This window comes from Phalangium opilio, unplaced genomic scaffold, assembly GCF_054372755.1.
Source record: "Phalangium opilio isolate 3A_F unplaced genomic scaffold, DU_Popi_V2 ptg000038l_1, whole genome shotgun sequence".
Taxonomy (NCBI): Eukaryota; Metazoa; Arthropoda; class Arachnida; order Opiliones; family Phalangiidae; genus Phalangium; species Phalangium opilio.
The window spans coordinates 284,374-306,765 of NW_028324161.1; the positions used below are offsets into that span (position 1 = coordinate 284,374).

At 37.2% G+C, this 22,392-nt stretch overlaps 2 protein-coding genes and 1 long non-coding RNA gene across 5 annotated transcripts in view; all 3 read left to right on the forward strand.

Annotated features, from left to right (window-relative positions):
- LOC149681523 (centrosomal protein of 290 kDa-like) overlaps positions 1-22,392 on the forward strand; it is a 249,160-nt gene that overhangs the window by 89,785 nt on the left and 136,983 nt on the right. The gene's annotated exons all lie outside the window — the stretch shown is intronic.
- LOC149681528 (uncharacterized) lies at positions 1,215-5,030 on the forward strand. Of its 3 annotated transcripts, none has more exons than XM_089834234.1 (3): positions 1,215-1,603; positions 2,713-2,928; positions 4,581-5,030. In XM_089834234.1, the coding sequence occupies exons 1-3, from the start codon at positions 1,466-1,468 to the stop codon at positions 4,587-4,589; spliced, it is 363 nt and encodes a 120-aa protein (XP_089690360.1). In that variant the 5' UTR covers positions 1,215-1,465; the 3' UTR covers positions 4,590-5,030. The 3 variants fall into 3 exon arrangements, with proteins under 3 accessions (XP_089690360.1, XP_089690358.1, XP_089690359.1); XM_089834232.1 differs by having other exon boundaries at positions 4,618-5,030; XM_089834233.1 differs by lacking the exon at positions 4,581-5,030 and adding an exon at positions 2,989-3,542.
- Positions 20,097-21,721, forward strand: LOC149681529 (uncharacterized). Its single transcript, XR_016365489.1, has 3 exons — positions 20,097-20,241; positions 20,781-21,138; positions 21,218-21,721. It is a non-coding gene; the product is annotated as an uncharacterized LOC149681529 (long non-coding RNA).

The following is a 22,392-nucleotide window of genomic DNA, read 5'->3' on the forward strand; positions in this document are numbered from 1 at the left end:
TACTGAGCTATTACCAAGCAGTATAGATTTGGCCCTGACGTGATTCTTGGATGTTATTCACCCCATCAGGAATGCACATATCCATGGGCATATGCTAGTGATGCTAGATTCACCCACGAAGTAGGAAAGGCAATATAACGTGACACTTTAGAGAGAGAGCCGATATTCACAAATGAAATACCTCTCAAATACACGTGATAGTCATTGACACGTGGTGTCACGTAAAACGACATGTACTTGGCAACAATCACTTGGAATTCATGCAATGTCTACCTTTTAATCATCCAATATTTTATAAGGGAGGGCTCCCACAATATGTCACCTTTTCTGCACCTCCTAGGGAACAATTATGAAACTAATTCTTTCTATTCGATATTGTTAGAGGGATGAACTTGACAGTATTTTAGAAACCATTGAGAAAGTTCGTCTAGAAAATGGAGACCTGAGAATCCAACTTATAAATTTCGAAAGAGAAAATAAAAGCCTTTTCATGGGCATGAAAGAAATTTTAGAGGCCTTGAAAGAGGAAGATGGTAATTAACTTCGATTTTTCCGTTGTTTTAAAGTCTTTCAAGTCGGTGACTTTCAACCCAATTAGGCAAAGCAGATGTCGTATTAAAATGTCCAACCCTCGAGCAGCTGGTTGCCGCAATTGAAGTTAGGGAAATCGCGGGTTGTTACGATCCAATTTGGATCTTAAAATGTCAAGTTGATCAGCTTCAAGGTCAGAATGAGGCCTTACGTGGCGAATTGAAAATTATCCGGCAACAAGCCATTAGTTCAATGAATAAGCTGAATAAGGCCGAAGACAAGGCAAGTACTAAAAAAGCTACTCGATGGTCAAGTTAGGCAGAGGGCGGAATTTGAACTATTTAAAGGGAATGAGAAGCTTCGTTTGAAAAAATTGTGATTTTTATAACAAAAGATAGAATTAATTTCCGTGAATTCAAAAATATCAAGCTTCTAATTCTCCGATTTCTAATTATTATTTGGCAATATGCATTTGAAAATGCTGCATACGAAATTATTTGAAATCCACTTTTTAAGAAAGGCTAAAACGTTTCCCGTAGGCTGACGTCACAGATATATTTTTCCCCTTACAGATGGCGCCACTCTCTCCGCTATCAGACCCAGAGTTTAGACTGGAGAGAAGCTCGAGAGACGCGTATAGGATTCCCGCGCTTTTTTTCCTGACGTCATAGTCATGTCGTCAAACGGGCGAACAAGCTAGACAAGACAAAATGATTGATATATCGAAACTGAGTTTTCGTGATTTTCCAATGGATTTTAAAAATAGAAACTTTGGTTCAATTATATTAAAAACTTGATATTTTGAAAGTAGAGGCTTGAAAGTGTAACATAATACCACTTTCGTGGTCAAATATGATATGAAATTGTGAATTCGCATTCCCTTTAAAGGTGGTTTAATTCTATTAAAGCAATTTTAATTTTACAGTTACGAACAATGGGTAATAGCCCGTTTAGTCCAACCAACAGCAGATTATCTGAGGCATCTGAAATTCACGCAGACGTGAAATCTGATAAAATTAGTGTTTCCAAAGCTAGTGATAAATTGCCATCTTCTCCAATTAGATCTGAATCGGTAAGAAGTCTGTTTTTCCTTTTAGAATATACAAGTGTTTTAAATAGGGTGGTAGGACCGAAGTACAGTGAGTTCTATGGTCGATTTTGAGTCAAAAATGTTCTATGACACTTTGCCGATGACCTCTTACTTAAATTAGTTTCTTAATTTAAAGGGGTCATCGTAAAGCAGTTATCTTGCCCTTAGGGTAAAACGTCATAGAACATTTTTGACTCAAATTCCACTGCACTTTGGTCCTACCCCCCTTTTTGAAACACCCTGTATAAAATTGCGTACTTCCTTATAACCGTCCGACGAACCATATTCACTAATTAAGTGATATTAGTCTACTAATTGTTTAAACGTGCTGAAACAAATATAATCAAATGACTTCGACATAAATAATTAGTATTTGTATGTTTATAGAATTAATTAATGTGTTAATTACTATGTTTTTTACACGAATGAAATGTGTTACTATGTTTTTACACGAATGAAATGTGTTACTATGTTTTTACACGAATGAAATGTGTTACTATGTTTTTACACGAATGAAATGTGTTACTATGTTTTTACATGAATGAAATGTGTTACTATGTTTTTACATGAATGAAATGTGTTACTATGTTTTTACATGAATGAAATGTGTTACTATGTTTTTACATGAATGAAATGTGTTACTATGTTTTTACATGAATGAAATGTGTTACTATGTTTTTACATGAATGAAATGTGTTACTATGTTTTTAACATGAATGAAATGTGTTACTATGTTTTTACATGAATGAAATGTGTTACTATGTTTTTAACATGAATGAAATGTGTTACTATGTTTTTACATGAATGAAATGTGTTACTATGTTTTTACATGAATGAAATGTGTTACTATGTTTTTACACGAATGAAATGTGTTACTATGTTTTTACATGAATGAAATGTGTTACTATGTTTTTACATGAATGAAATGTGTTACTATGTTTTTACATGAATGAAATGTGTTACTATGTTTTTTACACGAATGAAATGTGTTACTATGTTTTTTACACGAATGAAATGTGTTACTATGTTTTTACATGAATGAAACTCTTTTCGCAAGGGTGAACACATTGTGAACTATGTATTCATTGCAGGAAATAAGCAACAGATCTGATGTAGACATGAGTGAAGGTGAAGTAAGTGCAAGCCCAACTCACCAGTCGCACAACACTGCTAGTGTGCCATCACTTTATAAAAACATCCTGTCTGAATGGGAGAAATTTCACAGTGAAAAGCGGACTTGGACTGAAGAATGTGAGAGAGAAATGCAAGTCCGCGATACTTTGAAAACGAGATTGGAGGCCTTTGAGGTATGTAAATAGCGTTACTAAAATAGTTCGATTAATTGAAAATTGTTCGGTTGCTTGTAGTGGTCGGCGTTTGGACAAGATAATCCACAGAATTTTGGTTAATCAGTTATTCATGAATTATAATGAGATAATTATTCGTGATTACATTGCATTAATCATAGACTTCACGTGGATAATTTCAAATTATGAATAAAGATAAAACAAACAGATATTATCCTATCCAAATGCCGACCACTAATTGCTTGGCTATTGTTTCAGTATAGTTCGATTGCTTGACCACCATCTCCTAATCCAAGACCGTTCGCCGACCCAAAAAAATTTCCAGAAGTGGATTTTTAATTCGCCAGTCTCTACCGCTAGAGGCGTGATTAACTATAGCTTTTACGTCACGGCGTGACGTAAGAGATTTTGAAAACGACCGTTATTTTCCTCTTTTTGAATTGGTTAATTCCTGTCTATGCTAGGTTGGAGATCTTTGATATTTCAGATGAAAACTGCTAAAAGAATTAAACATGTTCCTATATTAAGATTTCCATTTCAAATTTTAGTTTACTTTGTTTAATTTTCTTCGCTTAATGAGGGAATTTATTCACTTTAAAGTTAACCCACCGTTGTTAAACTACAGTTTTCAAATTCAAGGGTGAAATTGTACGCAATTAGTTCATTTGTTTATCTTGGTTTTCCTAGATTATCCTGTATTTAGATATAATTTACTAATCAATAATCCTATAATTTACTAATCAATAATCCTATAATTTACTAATCAATAATCCTATAATTTCCCTAATCACTTTCCTATAATTTACTAATCAATAATCCTATAATTTACTAATCAATAATCCTATAATTTACTAATCAATAATCCTATAATTTACTAATCAATAATCCTATAATTTCCCTAATCACTTTCCTATAATTTACTAATCAATAATCCTATAATTTACTAATCAATAATCCTATAATTTACTAATCAATAATCCTATAATTTACTAATCAATAATCCTATAATTTACTAATCAATAATCCTATAATTTACTAATCAATAATCCTATAATTTACTAATCAATAATCCTATAATTTACTAATCAATAATCCTATAATTTACTAATCAATAATCCTATAATTTACTAATCAATAATCCTATAATTTCCCTAACTCTTTCCTATAATTCATATGATTTTAATATTAAAATCCTATTTCCTCATCTAATTTGCATCTCAAATTCCAATTTTTCGTATTCAATTTCAAGATTTTCCCCTACTATGTACTTAATTTAATCTTGGATTATTTCAAATTAATCATCATGATATGAGAAATATAATCAAATACTCATATCACTTTAGTCAAGGTTGTCCAACTATAGTCGAAGAAAATGTATTGTGCGAACACAACCATTATTTCGAATCTCGGATAAATCCCGCCACCTATTGGGATAAAATGCCATTCATATACAACATAAAGTCCCCCCTAAATATTTCACCGTGCACGGGCTTGGATTACATATAGGAGGCGGTGGCTTGACTATTGTTTCAGTATAGTTTGATTAATTGAAAATTGTTCGATTGATTGAATATTGTTTCAATATAGCTCGATTAATTGAAAATTGTTTCAGTATGGTTCTATTAACTTAAGTGAAAATTGTTTCGTTATAGTTCGACTAATTGCGAGTTTTTTCGGTTCTTTATGAAGGCAATTAAAGGTCGCCTAATATTGTTATCGAAATTACAATTGACTGAATCTTATATTAACACTTGAAAAAGACGAAGATGAAATGAAAAAAGCCTTGGCTGAAGCTGCGTTGAAAGATTCACAGCTTGTTTGTAGAATAAATTTTTTATCGAGGAGACTTGAAGTTTCCGCTGCATCAGAAAGTGATCTAAGAAAGGAAAATGAAGCTGTCATTTATTTATTTGTTGTTTGGTACATAAAGTCATAGGTTGACTTTTGAAGACCGCCTTGTAATACAAATGGTTATAATTATCACAGGTATTGCATATAAAAGTAAGAAATGTATACATTTGGTTATAGTTATCACAGTAAATGGTATATAAAGTAAAAATACACAACGAAGAAGAAAAAAAAATAAAATAAAATAAAACACACAGCCTTGAAACAATTATTGGCTAAATAACAGTAACTTTTAATAGTTGGTAGGAACTAATAGTAATTTGTGTTGGTATTTTGGGTGTAATGTAATATAAGGGCCTTTCGAAAACAAGACTTATCTTTAAGGGATACTAAATCTGCTGGGAGATCATTCCATAGGTTTATAATGCTGCGTGTAAAATGGTTTTGACGGACGGTTGTTGTAGCACGTGGTTTAGACAATTTATGAGGATGACCGCGCGTACTAGTATACACTGAAGACGTGAAAAATGTATCGAAGTGCAGATCTAGTTTGTTATTAAAAAAGTCATGAAGAAGGCACAAGTCATTTATCTGGTGTCTATGATGGATGGGGTTGATGGTTAGTTTAGACAGGAGTTCATAATAACCCCCCTTCGGGGGGGAAGTATGAAACTGGCCATAGAGCTAATGGTAAAAATCGCGAACAACAAGATTCTGTCGTTGCGCATAGAAAGGATTAGCCTGTTTATGGACATACAACCTTACAGTATATCGTAGTGGTATCTATGCTCCTTGGTTTTCGTTCCAAAACTTCCGTTGGCTGGGATTTCCGTCGAAAAGAAAAATGGCGATATGGTGGACGTAGAAACACGTTGCAATTCTTATATTAAAGATACTGCGAATAAATTTGTCCAAACCGTTTCAATTTAACCACGGAATTCTCACTCACACATATCACAACAAAACATTATTGAGGATCGTTTAAATGTTTTGTAGAAAACTAGAAACCCCGACTAAAAGCCAACTTCTTAGCCAAGGCTTAATTTACACCGTTCCGACTGAAGCAGACGTGAGCCATTTTCGCTCCTACAATCACAAGATAAAAATAGTGCTATGCTAAACCGGAAGTGTGTAAGTTAATGCGCGTGGGCGCTAAAAAATGGGGTAACTATTTCTTTGGGAGTTAAGCGGTGTATGAATCCGCTGAGCTTTACGGTGAAACTTTGTTGTTACGGGCTTTTTAACCAGTTTCGTACTTCGGGTTATTATGAACTCCTGGTTTAGATAATCTGTCGGCGGCTGGTAGTTTTTCTAATAGTGGTGATAATTTTGTAAACCGATTTTGGGCCTTCTGCAACGATGTCATTACATTTTTTCCAGAAGGGGTCCAAATAGATGAGCAGTAGTCAATATGGGGTAAAGCTAAAGCATTGTATATAGTACGTAACAGAAAATAAAAGAGTTGTTGAGCCTCGAACTGAATAGTCTGGAGAAAATGAAATATTTATTACGATACAAGGTATATTTAATTTGAAATATGTTACTATAAGCACTCCATAAGAATGAGTCGAAAGGGTAGTTGCAGTGAGCACACATCCTTCATATATGGGTAGAGGCAGAGAGAATTCATAATAGGGAGTGGAAGCTCTTGCCCTTGACAGTGCTAAATACAATGTAGCTCAAACAAGAAGGCTGCGTTGCTTAAATTGCCCTGGTAAAAACAAGTTTCCTTCAAACCATGGATTAACTAACGCTAGGGATAGTTCGTTCCCCCGAAAAGATAAAGCATGCATGTTCCAAACGCCCCCTAGCAGCAGCTACTATCCCTAACAGGAAGTTATAAGAAAATTGGACCAAATATCACGTGTTCTATGACGTCAAAACTGAAATCCTGCCTAAATTGGGCAAAAACTATTTATTTTGCCTAGAGATGGCGCTATATCTACATCCGTTTTGGTCCAATAAATTGGGGGAATGAAGAGGGAAATCAAGGAATAATTCGGAACATGTAGTTGGCGATAGCATTACATGGGAAACCCGGTTAGTGAACAATCCCTAGCGTTAGTTAGTCCATGCTCAAACACTATTGGTTGTACAATTACCCAATAATTGTTCGCAACTTCGAGTGCGACTGGCGCCATCTGGAGATATTTTTAGTCCGACGTTTCCCTTCCGCTAAAATGGTAGTGTCCATATCCCCTAGAGACCCTCCGGCAACATTCTAGACCCGCCCCGGAGGGAGGGGCCACAAAATTTCATACTGGAAATAGACCTGACGAGTTTTGTTGATCACGTGATTTTTGAGCTACATTATATTCCTCAGTTTCCACTCCTTATTGTAAATTCTCTCTGGTAGAGGGACGTTACTTGGCGCTGCATCTCGTAGATGGCCCAGATGGGCATCACTCGGCGGTGTATACATCGTAGAGTGGCATCACTCGGCGGTGTATACTCGGTCATTCATTTGCTGTAAACAGGAACAATCGCCTACTCGAACACGAAAGAGAATCACAGTAGACAATAGCTCAATTATTTTGTGGTGGACAATGCCAATAGAGCTATCTCAGAAGCCTTATTGTGACGTCACCCATGCTATTTCCCCTTAGAGCCAAAGCGGTACCAAACATGGCCGCCCACTGAAAAAGCTAAGCCCATGACGGTTTTACCTAGGCACTGACGTCACAACTGAGATAGCTCTATTGTATAAGCCCTAACGATAAACACATACTTAAGCGTTATAGGGTTAGGATGTTTGTATAATGTGCCTTAGCGTGCTAATTGGCTGCGGTTATTTTAGGAGAGGGCTCATAGCAAAGTGTTAAATTTGCAAAAGGCCTTGGATGATTCTATACCAGCGACAGAGCTGGAAACAGCAAATCGTAGCTTCCTAGTATAGATCTTAATACCAATTATCAAAAGCTCCTTCAAAAGCAAACTGAAGATAACTCGAAGTTTCAAGAATACCAAGAAAAAGAGGTAGGCCCAAGTTCATACATACATTACTGTGTTCGCATAGTTGTTCTATATTATACTTATTAGCCTAGCTAATGGAACATGAAAACGAGTAACGTAATTATGGGGCGTGAAAACGAGCAGCGTAATTATGGGACGTGAAAACGAGCAGCGTAATTATGGGACGTGAAAACGAGCAGCGTAATTATGGGACGTGAAAACGAGCAGCGTAATTATGGGACGTGAAAACGAGCAGCGTAATTATCGGACGTGTAAACGTGCAGCGTATTTATGGGACTTGTAAACGGGCAGCGTATTTATGGGACGTGAAAAGGGGCAGCGTAATTATTGGACGTGAAAACGGGCAGCGTAATTATGGGACGTGAAAACGAGCAGCGTTATTATGGGACGTGAAAACGAGCAGCGTAATTAAGGGACGCGAAAACGAGCAGCGTAATTGAGGGACGCGAAAACGAGCAGCGTAATTGAGGGACGCGAAAACGAACAGCGTAATTGAGGGACCTGAAAACGGGCAGCGTAATTATGAGACGTGAAAACGGGCAGCGTAATTATGGGACGTGAAAACGAGCAGCGTTATTATGGGACGTGAAAACGAGCAGCGTAATTGAGGGACGCGAAAACGAGCAGCGTAATTGAGGGACCTGAAAACGGGCAGCGTAATTACGAGACGTGAAAACGGGCAGCCTAATTATGAGACGTGAAAACGGGCAGCGTAATTATGGGACTTGTAAGCGGGCAGCGTAATTGTGGGACTTGTAAGCGGGCAGCGTAATTGTGGGACTTGTAAGCGGGCAGCGTAATTGTGGGACTTGTAAGCGGGCAGCGTAATTGTGGGACTTGTAAGCGGGCACCGTAATTATGGCACTTGTAAACGGGCAGCGTATTTATGGGGACGTGAAAACTGGCAGCGTATTTATGGGTCTTGTAAATCGGCAGCGTAATTGTGGGACTTGTAAAGCTAGATTCCCACTTGACCGAAAAAAACCGGCGGAAATCACACAGCCGACGGTAGAAAATTTAACTTACGCCGGCGTCCGGCGGTAGATCATTCACACTACATCTGAATTTTGAGTTTGGCGGTAGATATTTTTGGGTCACGTGACAGATTTGAGTGGTTTCCACAACATCTATTTCACACTCTGAATTGGTATCTTTGTCCCCTTGTCGCTTAGATCGTACAAGAAGGGATATTTTCTAACATCCTCGGTAAAGTCTTCCTTATTAACATCATATCTCTTTTTACTTCCGTTAGTTTAATTTTTCTTTCTTGGTGGCGTGTTTCCGATAAGCCTTGGTCAACCACAATAAAAAATGGCGGCTATCAATCGATCTCGCGTGTGGGTGCGCTCTTGAAATTTATTACGTTTTCAGTGGGATAATTTCATTGGCTGAGACATCGGCGTAACGCCGAAGACGACCGAAAAAATAGAACACAACTTACGCCCGACTGAACGGAAATTCCATCGGGCTCGGCGTAAAGATTTTTCGGTCGAACCCCTTTCTGCCGTGTTTCCGTCGTGTTTTCCGTCGAGTGGGAATCTAGCTTAAGTACCTCTGCGGCAAAACATCTTCCGCAGAACGCGACCGAAAGAGCTTTCGGTCGGACAGAATTGGTGTTCTATTTTTGACGCCAGAGGACGACGTAAAATTATTTTCATAACCAACGAAAATTCGTTTCGGGATGAAGCTTCTGTTGACGTCATAATAGGGGAGTTTTTTTTATCGCCGCTTTGAGGTTTTTTTGTTTATTTTTTTAACTCGCCAGTCGCCATGCTAAGCTAAAAATGGCCGCTTATAGTGTTGTGGTCACTGGATCCCGAGAGTATCGAATTGGGCAGGCATGTTCACAAGTTTATGTGGCACTCTTCGTAACATTATAGTGTACACGAGACGACGTGTAACCTTAGATCGTTCTTGGGTGCAGTACAACCTTAGCACATTAGAAACCTCACGGGGTATTGCAAAATGATTTATGCCCTTGTCATTGTGTAGAGTTAAGCTTATTTCCCACTTGACCGAAAACCCGACGGAAACAATGAAACCTCTGCGGCAAAACATCTTCCGCAGAACGCGACCGAAACAGCTTTCGGTCGGACAGAATTGGTCAGGGTTGCCACGGGTCAGGGAAAACCTGGAAAAGTCAGGGAATTTAAAAATGGGCCAAAAAGGTCAGGGAAAAGTCAGGGAATTTGATTTTAGTGGGTAAAATTTTTGGAGATAAATCTTTATTGAAAGTTTCTCCTCATCATCTCTTAAGACAGAGTAAACTCTAGAGCAATCCTTAAAAATGCTGTCTAGAATTGTTTTTATGTCAAGTTAATGCCTTTAAAAAATCTCTTGGACTGTTATTTAAAGTTTAAATGTTTCTTATTCATTTCGGTGAAACAAATACATTGGAAAACTTAATGTAGATCGAGTTTATTTAATCATAAACACTTAAAACGTGCTGTAAACATTCACACTCTCGGCCTAAAAAGGTCAGGGAAAATCTCAGAAAAAGGTCAGGGAAAACCTAGAATAGTCAGGGAATTTGGTTCTGATAATGCCGTGGCAACCCTGTTGGTGTTCTATTTTTGACGCAGAGGACGACGTAAAATTATTTTCATAACCAATGAAAATTCGTTTCGGGATGAAGCTTCTGTTGACGTCATAATAGGGGAGTTTTTTTTATCGCCGCTTTGAGGTTTTTTGCTTATTTTTAAACTCGCCAGTCGCCATTGCCTCATTTGCAAGTCACGAACTTTTGAGACTGAATTCTCTAATCGAATTTGATCGCGAGTCGCTTTTGCCGTGTTTGTACGTAATAAACCTCTGATTTGAATCTCTGACCTTAATTTGGTAGAAGTAAGCTCCCTAATTAAGATACCATCAATGGGAAATCAAAGGCCAAGGCTTAAGTTCTTCTGGCTCCGAATAACAATTCCAACTCGTGCCACGTGACTACCGGACGACCGCCCTTTTTGGTCTGAATTCGGTCGTATGTGTGAACCAACCTAAAATCTTGCCGTCGAAGGGCTGCGTAAAACTAATTTTTTGCCGCAGCGCTAAAGCTTTCGGTCGTCATTTTCGGTCTAGTGGGAACCTAGCTTTAGTGAGAAGAGCGTACACAGGTGATTGTAAATATGGAAGAGTGGTTTATGGAGACCAGACAATGAAATCCTGAATTTATTCGTATACACCCATAAGCGAGGGGTTCGATATTTACACGAAATCCCGTACGCTTCTCGCGAAATTTTTCACACGAAATCACGAAATCTTTGAAAAATCACGAAATCTTTGGTGAAATCGCGAAATCAAATAGGAAATTAATTAATATCCTCTCAATTTACAATAATGAAGTGTAGACGAAGAAGAAAATTTCGAAACCGAGCAATAAATATTTAGCTAATAAAATTACAATCTCTTGTCAACTTGAAAATTGTATAAAGCAATAAATTTTTAGCTCATAAAATTATTATCTCTTGTCAACTAGAAAATTGTATTAAGCAATAAACTTTTAGCTAATAAAATTATTATCTCTTGTCAACTAGAAAATTGTATAAAGAAATAAATTTTTAGCTAATAAAATTATTATCTCTTGTCAACTAGAAAATTGTATTAAGCAATAAATTTTTAAATGATTCTGATAAATTAAAGAGCTAAATAGTTTTTTTAAAAGAAAGTTTAAGATTTTTATTATTTCAACTTCAAAGGTGTTCATTAATAAATAGTTAAACCCAATAAAACAGCCTAGGCTGAGCGGGTTTAAAAGAATTTGAAATTAAATTTATTTTGTAATTAAAATATTTATCACCATTCGACAAGGATAATAAAGCAATAAATTTTGAATAAAAAATGTTACCTATCACCATTTGTCGTCAAAAAGAATAGAGCAATAAATTTTTAAATAATAAAATTAGTCACCATTTGTTGTCATGGAAAACATCGTATAAAAGGGCCTATTTTGCGAATGAAAAATCATTCCGTTTTTGGAGAACCCTTCAACATCAACTTGAAATTCTACGCTCTTCAACTTGTTCCCGGTAAGAAAACTTTGGCTTTTTAGCCACATCGTATGATGAACATCTACGATGTGGGTCTTAGTTTGACCTGGCCTGCTGTTAGCGGTGAAGGTGGTGGCGGCGTCGTGAAAGAGAACTGCCTTAGACAGTATAAAATTTTTTCGGTCGTCATTGAAGGGAAAGTGAATGGGAGAGAATTGTGGTGAGGTGATATTTTTCGTTCGTCTACTTAAAAGGAAGGAAATTATGATAGTTAGGTTAAGCCATATACCCTCACTTAAAAATTCCTCTTACCCGTCGACAATAAGAGTTTCACGCTCCCCTATTTTAACATTCAAAGAAATCGAGGGAAATTTTGAAAGCAAAAGCAAGTATAGGGCAAAGTATACCAAAAATTTAGCTTCTAAAATCCAGTCCAGTGCTTACAGATTTAGAATATTACAGTCTAACTGATTTTTTTTCGTAAGTTTGGACATTTCTTTAATACTCTAATATGAAAACCATATTATTGGCTAATTAGTTAATTAAATATTGATTAATTAGCAAAGCACCAGTTTCTTAATGTTTTTCCTATGTAGCTCTAAAAAATACACTGAATTTTATTTTTATATAGAAATATACTTACGATACCTAAGAACCTAAAATAATTTTCAAATGGATTAGTGTAAAATCCAATTAATAAACTAAAATAATTCTTTAAGCCATTATATCAAACTAAAAGCTCTCCAAAATTTATTTTTTTCCTAGTAGTTCATACCTTTCTTAAGTACTTAAAATAGTTTTTAAAGCCTTAAATACTTAAGATATTTTAAAATTAATTAAAACATCAATCAAAATATTTTCCCGTGTAACTCATTCAAAAAAACAGTTAGACAGGAAGGCTTTTTTGCGTTTGATAAAGCAACGATAGGCCTATATCCTTGGATATTTTGGATGGTATAAGTTGAAATCTAAATCAGTTATTCAATTAAAACCGCTTCGGTCCGCTAAAGTTGCCTAAACCAATAGATGTCAGTTAAGTCGGGATTTCTAAGATTTCAATTGCAGTAGGAACTATTACCCCAAAAAAACTACTATCGATGGGGGTGGATAAAATGGGGGTGTAAACGAGTGTCAATGTCATAGAATTATTTACGGGCAAGCAGCGATGACAGTATAGATAAGGAGGAGGGAAATGAAACAACAAAGGTGGTCGCTAGAGTAGCCACAGAACCTTTTTACTCCTGTAGCCACAGATAACCCCTTGAGATAAGGAACGCATTATAGTAATGTTCAAGCGCACTTGTTCAAACTACATTATTTCCTATAATGTTTAAAATTGTGTATCCGCCCGCCTTAGTTTGTCTATATTGACAAGTGCGGTTGCACACAACTAAACGAAAATCTCAATTCGGATTTCGGAAATATACTCGCCACAAAATTTAAAAAACTGACTTATTTTGTATCGTTTCTAAAAGTCAAATTCAGGAAATCGTATGCCTATCGTTGTGTATTTAGTTCTTTTTTTTCGCCTACACTTTGTTATGGTGTGATATGCGTGTTTTTCATTGGTCTTTTTCAATACATTTTTAGATGAACCTTTTTTCAAAAAGTGGGTAGCCCTTAAGGACTTTTTCTTCTTAGATAATCAGGATAAAAAGTTGGCAGTTTTTATCTCTTATTCCCGGTTATTCTTAGCTATCGTTTGACTGGCCCTTCTACCTTTTCGTAATTTCACTGTTTCCATATCAGCTGAGTTATTGGTCACAGGGCTCGAACCCTTGTTTGACTCTAGACGTGAGCGCTTGCACTTTAGTAGGATGTGGTTTAGAACTACGTCCCATTTTTAAGACAGAAAACAAATTCAAGCAATTGAAATTTCGCGTCCGATATTGAGGTCGACAACTAGAAATAATGATCCCGGGCCCAGGTAGGGTAGCTACGTTCCCGCAGAAATTGAAAGAAAGGGGTAGGTCCACCCTCGATAAAGGACAGTTTAGGAGTTAGGTAAAGTTAATATGCCCCTCTCCCCATTCAAAAAAAAAAGGTACTAAATGACCTCTACCCCCTAGAACAACTAGCACACCTCCCCCTTTTCCTGAATAAGACCCCTCTTTATAGACGCTTTGTGGCAGGTCTCTAATACTAAACTGAAAAGCTATAGCGACAGGAAAACGGTGATTGAAATCACAGAGTAAGGCAAAACTTGTCTTCAACGCCCCCCCCCCCTTGTGTATTTAGTCTTCTCGATAATACCACTGGAAGTATCATAAGTTCATAAGATATGTTCCATAAGTTTGTCACTGGTTACCGAGAGCTTGCCATGAAGTAATGGTTGGTGAAACGTCATAGATTTGCAAGCTTAGTACAGACTAAATAGGAAGATGGACTGCAAAACCGCGGTAGTCATTCTCGCTTTTCGATGTTGAACTAGCTCTAAGTAAGGCTCTAGCATTACAAAGTATCTGTAGTGTCATACTTCTTTAACATATCTTATAAACTTATAGTTGAAGCAACGTTTCCCGAGAGTATGACGAGAAAAGATTTTTCTAGTCTTTGATTACAGCCTCAGGATAAGTTCATAGATTTTTATCTATTCGACTCCTTATCCTATTGTAAAACCTTTCTCTGAATTCCCTGCCCAATTATCTTTCTTAGAAATTGAGGGGTTCCACTGACAGTTTTCAACTGGTGACTAGACATTATGGAACCGTTATTGGTAGTAAAATTAGGAGTAAAATCTCTAAAATCAATCGATATCCTACTATGCATTTCAAAATATGTACTGAATTTCTGCGCCATCTATACGTTCGTAAAATCAAACTAAGCCTTGGGTGTCTTGGCCAAGCGATAAGTGTGCATCGGCATAAGTCTATGTTGTAAACTCATCGAGGGGATAATCACTAAAACTATCTGTTCTTCGATTCGCCGGAATATTACAATTAAATAAATTTATACGGGTAATAATTCTATCACCGTTTAGGGTAGGGCATCGAGGGGCTATTCACTCTGATTTTATGCACGGTAAATTATTTAAGCATTGTAAAAGATAGCGCTATTCACTCATTAGGGTAAGGTGTAGAGGGGTTATCCACTCATTAGGGTAGGGTATAGAGGGGCTATTCACTCGTACGATGTGGCTACTATTACGAGTTCTTGGGTCGCCTTGTTTTCTCGTGTGTCCAAATATTAGTCGGACTGGAGGGCCAAGCATTTTCGTTCGTGATTTCTAGAGATGGGCACAAACCGATATGATATCTTTGCCCCATATGGTACTGTACTTTAACCGATGTATCTATATCGGTTCTAGGTTAATGTACCAATTTTTACCGATTAATTGGTTTTAGATTAATTTACCAATTTTTACCGATTAAGCAGTTTTAGGTTAATTTACCAATTTTTACCGATTAATCGGTTTCAGACTAATTTTCCAATTTTTACCGATTAATCAGTTTTAGATTAATTTACCAATTTTTACCGATTAATCGGTTTCAGACTAATTTTCCAATTTTTACCGATTAATCAGTTCGAGGTTCATTTACCGATTTATCGGATAAACACAATCCTTTTAATACAGGGTATTATTTATATATTTATTAGAGCCGACCTCAGTAATGGGAAAAATATCAAAAATGTTTCTCCTCTTTGGTGTATTCACTATTGCAATATTGAATGTGCAGTTGGTCTTCTCAGACTCAGGTTAGTTTTAAAATGTTATCCGAAATTAATTACTAGAAAAACGTTACCCTAGTCTGAATTTAGATTGTTTAGAGCTTTAATGGAAAAGTATAACTTAATTTGAATAATTATTTTCATAAATTGCGTTCGAAAATTCTAAATTTTAATTGCGTTTGAAAATTCTAAATTTTAATAACGTTTGAAAATTCTAAATTTTAATAACGTTCGAAAATTCTAAATTTTAATAACGTTCGAAAATTCTAAAGTTTAATTACGTTCGAAAATTCTAAATTTTAATTACGTTCGAAAATTCTAAATTTTAATTACGTTCGAAAATTCTAAATTTTAATTACGTTCGAAAATTCTAAATTTTAATTACGTTCGAAAATTCTAAATTTTAATTACGTTTGAAAATTCTAAATTTTAATTACGTTTTACACGCAACTTTTAATGACAAGAATTCATACGTAAGTAAAATTCAACTTATACACTAAAAAGACGAAAAAAAGTCATGATACACTTACCCCGCTTTGTGGTGGTACACTTCTCTCGAAGAGCTGTATTATATACTTCTTTTAATACATTTATTTTCTATTTTTCACTAACAGCGATAGAGGGTAAGTATTTACGTTTTTCGGTAGAATAGAATAACATCAACTTCAACAAGTGTGAAAGTCGGGAAGTTTGTGTTATTATTTTTCTTTAGTCTTGCGTAATATTTATTCGACAATGGGGATAGGCAGGTTATTCCGTAACTTTTACCGACATGGAAGTCGATGATTTAGACCAAATCCCTGACATTTCTCGAATTTTCCATAAGATGAATGAATATGGTAGATTTACAGATTATAGGGAAACAGCAAAAGGGATGGGCTTCACGAAGGCTCCTCCTTTTTACCCCTACATGGGAGAGGATTTCATGAAGTAGAAGGATAGTGGGGGAATAAAGCTGATTGGGCTAGGGGAGGTCTGACGTTTGGTAAGAGGGGTTTATCCTGTACTGACGTGTCTCTATACCATGAATTAATCATTAATACGAATATATACGTGTATCATTAACCTTTCTATCACGTTATTTTGGAGTGGGAGGTACCTTTCTATTACACACGCGTTTAACGTCAACGCGGTAGCCAATCAAAATCATGACACCTGGAAGTTTCAAGTTCCAACAGCAGACGACCAGTTTAATACGATTGTCCGAGCCTCGTACAATTTTCAGTTATTTTTACCGAACTGCGTCAATTGAATATTGAAAATGATCGCTGATACGTGAATAAATATCTTTAAAGGAAGTCATAGCAAGTGTGTGCAATGTTTTGCTTAATCTGAAACTGAAAACTGTTGGTGAAGTACTAAGCCTTGGCCATAAAGTAAATGAAAAACAGCTCCAGAAGCGTTAAGCGTCGTCTGCTTTAAAATACCACCGGAAATTCTCTGACGTCACGCGTACTAAGCCCCTCCTATCCCTGAATATGTAGTTTAACTAGTCAATGCACATATATATATATTCATGTTAAATGAATAAATTCGTGGGTATACTGAATAACCTCTCGATCGCTACTGTTTCGGAGCCTAAGAAATCAGAAATTTAAATTTCTGTCGCTCTGGACTTCCGTCTTAAATTACTTTAGTTTGAATTTTAATAATTTCGTGTCTTACACTCTTCCACCAGAAATATTCAGTAAGTAGATTCATTTCGTGTTTGTCAACGTCCAATGTGAAATGCTTGTTTAACACGCTTCTTTCAATTAACAATTACGCATCTTTAGAAGATCAATGTGAGTAGCGTTTATTGTGTTTTTAGCTAAAGGTGACGCATTAGGCAGTTAGTTCAGTTTCGGAGGGTCCGAGTCACGTCAATATGACCCTGAAATGACTAACTCCATTAATATGTCGAAATGTGTGGGAACTGTATTTTAATATGCAAAAAAAACCCGAAAAAACTAACAATATCATTAATCTAAAATAATGACGTTTTGATTTTATTTATAGGCAAAAATCATGAAAAAATAGAGATTTTTTATTTATGTGAGTTATCAGGTTTTAAATAAATAAAAACAAGTTGACCTATTGGCTTGACCACAATAAGCCTCTTCGATGTTGGGCAACCCTCAGCATCGGGATATACAGGAAAGGGGGGGGGGTGATCCATAGCCGTGCATGCGGGAGTCTGCCCATTCAACCGAATACCATTGGAACGAATCCCATTCGTCCGAAAATTTCTAGCCAGTATTTTAAAATCTAGCCCAATGGCGGTTTTCTATAAAAAAGGCAATTTTTTCCCATTCAATCGAATCCCATTGCAACGAATTCCCTTCAACCGAAAGTATATTAGTTTTATAAATCATTTAACAATGTTACGCCTTTTCCAAAATATTGATGTTTAGCTTCATTGACTTCTCAAATAATATGCCTTTTCCAAAACATTACTGTTATGTTAGGTTAGGTTAGGTTAGGTTTGGTTAGGTTTGGTTTTTTTTTTTTTTTTTTTTTTTTTGTTGATGAGGAGGGTACGCGCCCTAGCACCGATGCCAAAGGCATATTGTGCATCCTCGTAATCAGGCCTTGAATAGGCCTGTAGCTGCAGCGTAGCGAAGAATTCGCTCCACCGTGAGAGAGGAGACCCTCGAGGGTTCCAGGGTGTGTGAATCAAAATATTCTAATCTAAGCGAGGCGAAGTAGTCGCACTCGCAAAGTACGTGGGCGGATGTTTCTTCCATCTCCTGACACGACCTACAGAGAGGGTCGTCGGCAAAACCCATCAGATGGAGGTGCCTATTAAGCCGGCAATGCCCGGTCAAAAGACCGGTGGCCAGCCTAATATCCCATCTGCCGAGCGAAATTAGGTCCCTAGCACGAGACCTGCAGGGACCATCGACAAACAACTTTGTCTGTCTCTGGCCCTCCATGCTGTGCCAGAGCTGATTTTGTATGACAGTCAACCTGTCATGCAGACACCGTTTGACGTGCCTGTAAGGGATGGGGACGGCCGGCTCCGGCCCCAAGAGCTTGGCCTCCGCACCCCTTTTCGCAAATCTATCGGCTTGCTCATTGCCATAATAACCGCTATGCCCTGGCACCCAGTACAGCAGAACCCTGTTGCAGGATGCCAGTCGCGCTAGCAGGTCGAGGCAGCTACGCACCAGTTGAGAAGAAATCTGACACTGGTTCAGAGCGTTCAGGGCAGCCTGACTGTCAGAATAAATTCTCACAGTCCGTCCGGTATACCCTTTGTTAATACAGTAATCTGCGCAATAACAGATCGCGGCAATTTCAGCCTGGAACACACTAGCGAAGGTGCCCAGGCAAGCAGAAAAGCCGACCCTTGTGGTTTGACAGTAATAGCCGGCGCCAGCGCCGGAATCAGTCTTGGAGCCATCGGTGAACCAAATGGTTTCACCCCCAGTGCCAAGAGGCAGCAGGTAAGTCCACTCTGCCCGACTGGGGAAGTGGATACTGAATGGCTTAGTGAAATCAAAACTGGTAACGGTTTTGTCAGAGCACATCGTAAGCGACGGCTCAAGTGCGGCGTACTCCCGAAAGAGCTTCGTATGGCTGTAATCCCAAAGTCTTGGAACCCAACAGCCACTAATGTTGAGCCTGTAGGCTCCCATGACAGCCTCCTCCTCAATGAAGAGATGAAGAGGAAGCATGTCAAGGAGCACCTCCAGGGAAGCAGTTGGGGTCGATCTCATGGCCCCCGTAACACCAATGCAGGCAAGCCTTTGAAGCTTGCGCAGGGCAGCCTGCACCGTCTTAAGCCGGACCCTTGTCCACCAGACAAGTGCCCCGTAAGATAGTATGGGTCTGATGATCCCAGTATAGAGCCAGTGTACAGCCTTGGGGTTGAGGCCCCAAGTCTGGCCGACAGAGCTCCTGGTCCTCCAGAAGAGCAGGTTTGGTTAAGTTTGGTTAGGTTTGGTTAGGTTTGGTTAGGTTAGGTTAGGTTAGGTTAGGTTAGGTTAGGTTAGGTTTGGTTAGGTTTGGTTAGGTTAGGTTAGGTTTGGTTAGGTTAGGTTGGGTTTGGTTAGGTTTGGTTAGGTTTGGTTAGGTTAGGTTGGGTTAGGTTAGGTTAGGTTTGGTTTGGTTAGGTTAGGTTAGGTTAGGTTAGGTTAGGTTAGGTTGGATAACCGATTTTTAATAATATTTTTATTTTCATTGAGGTCTTTGCATAATAAAAGCGGGCCTTTTCCAACAAATTATTTTTAAAAAGATTCTGGAGCAATTAACGCTGCATTTATTAAGTTCCTTGAACAATAAATATATGCCTTTTCCAAAATATTGATTGTTTTACGGGTCATTTCAGGTTGGCTTTGATTCGGCTCGGTTACAATAGAGGTATCCTTTTAAACTTGGGATTTGACCATCACAGTATAATTATTTATATAGTAAAGTGTATTGATAGACGCAAGCTTATGGACAAGGGTATTTTATTTAAACCAAAAGAGGTATTTTTTAATTCAGTTTTAAAATACGGCGTTAAAAATATATCTTTTAATAGCAATGAAAATTTTAAGATAATAAACCCGCACATTTTGGCTATATTGGGTCCAACGGGATTCGGTTCAACGGGACATTCGGTCTAATGAGATTCGGTTCAATGGGAAATTCGGTCTAATGAGATTCGGTTCAATGGGACATGCGGTCTAATGGGATTCGGCCCAATGGGCCAGGAGCGTCTATGCGCACTCACTGGATGCATCGAAAAGGCTTAGTCTTTACGCATATCGATGGAAATGAGCTATTTACGAACTATGCTTGGAACACGTCTTCGTCTAATAACATTATTTTTTTTTTACATTTTCACACTAACTACATAAAAAAGGCGATCATAGTAAGTGTTTTTCTTGTAATAGATGTAATCATAAGTTCATAAGAATGTTCACCATAAGTTAACATAGATCATAGATTCTTGTAAAGTGACGCCTGGTGAGGCACTGATGTCAAAGGCTTAGTACAGACTAAAAGTCCCGCAAAATTAACCGAGTGTAGCCAATCAATTCTCGCTTCCGTCGTTCTCCCTCGAACTAGCTCGAGCTGTAAGTCTCTAGCGCTACGAAGTATAGATAGTGTCAAGCTTATGGTGCATACCTTATAAAATTATGATGTAATATATAGCTGGAATATGAATAACTACAAGTATGTGCGTACTGGATATCTTAACATCTCGTCTAAGCATTTTCACGAATGCTTCTTTAAATGCCATACTTATAGTTAATGGATTATTTTAAAAAAATAGCCTAATATGAACCTCATTTGCAAATTATTTCAAATGAAAACTAAAACTTTTTATGAACAGTGTTATTCGGAAGACCGTTTAAAAGTAAGAGAAGTTTACATTTTTTAAAATTAAATGTAAATTCTGTTGGACAGGGACAGGGACAGACACTCGTTGCCTTTCTTAAATTTTTCACGTCCTTATCTAATTACATCATTTTTCCTTTTGTCTCCAACTGCATCAAACAGAGCAACACCGTAAGTATTTATTTATTTGTAACAGAAGTAATATATAACTCGAATAATAGAATAATGCCATAAGTTCATAAGATATGTCACTGGTTACAAACTGGAGCTTGTCACGAAGTGAGTGAGGTAGGTCATAGATAAAGCGACGCCTGGTGAGGCGCTGTCAAAGGCTTAGTACACACTAAATGGGAAGATGGAAGTCCTGCAAAAGCAACCGAGTGTAGTCAATTCTCGCTTGCCGTTTTCCCTAAAACTACCTCGAACTGTAAGTCTCTAGCATTACGAAGTATAGGAAGAGTCATACTTATGGAACGTATCTTATAAACTTATGGTATTATCAATAGAAATCGATCAAAAATGGCTGTCTGACTTTTTCATAAGTCAGTTGCAAATTATTTCAAATGAAAACTGAAACTTTAAACATCTTATGTATATTCTTTGTTACACGCTACTTTCGATTCAGCTAATGGTAAGTAAAATTTACATTGTCCAAAGCTCCTAATTAAACAAGTCACGCGTGCCCACTGGTTAAAGGTGGGGTTTATAGGTAGTGTCAGACTTATGTCTTATAAACTTATGGTATGATGTTATTCAAGTATGTTAGCGCAATATGAACCCCTCCCTATTTGCAAATACTATCAAATGAAACCCGAAACTTTTAAACATCTAATGAATGCATACACTTTTTTACACGCTTACTTCGATTCAGCTTTTAGTAAGTGAAGTTTACATTCTTTTTAATAATGTAGGCCTTTATGTTATATCAAGAAGGAATTTATTTATATAATTATACAGTATAAATCTCTTCTTGGTTATAGACATTAAAAACAAGATGGCCCAAGGGCTCGTAATAGTAGCCACATCGTACGAGTGAATAGCCCCTGAAATAAAGCCATATTGCGCGCTTTAAACTTATACACTGAAATTATCTAAAGCCGGTTCTGGGATTATTAGTTAAAAGAATTAGTCTATTTTTAAAGTAAAACATGAACAAAAAAAAGAAATTTATTTCGGCTAAAGATTCTTAGCTCCTCGCGCTACAAAGTTTCTTTCAAGACTACCTTTTTCTTTACCCAGTGGTTCCATACAAAAAAAGAGGGGATTAAGAGAGGCAAGCTAAGACGGTGAATCCCCGAGAAATTTTCCATTTCATTCTCTATTGAAGAGTCGTTGCCCAGATAAACCTAGGGGCGCTGAAAAGGGGAAAACTTCTCGGGAATGGTTTTTTACTTCGACATGAAGTTATCAAATACACTTAAAAGGAAGTTATCAAAGGAAATTTTCAAAAACAAACTTAAATTCTATGGTGAAATTTAAATTAAACCTTAATTTACCACACTCCCCCCAAAAATGGGGATTTGAAAAAGACTCATTTTTCTCTTTTTTTTTTGACTGTACCTAATTTGAAATTTCTATAGGGTAGAGTAACTGGAGGGGTCGCTTAATTTCTCCTCCTAAGCTAGTTTTCAAGCTTGCTGAACGAATTATTCCATCTCTACCTTGATGTAGGTCCTGTACT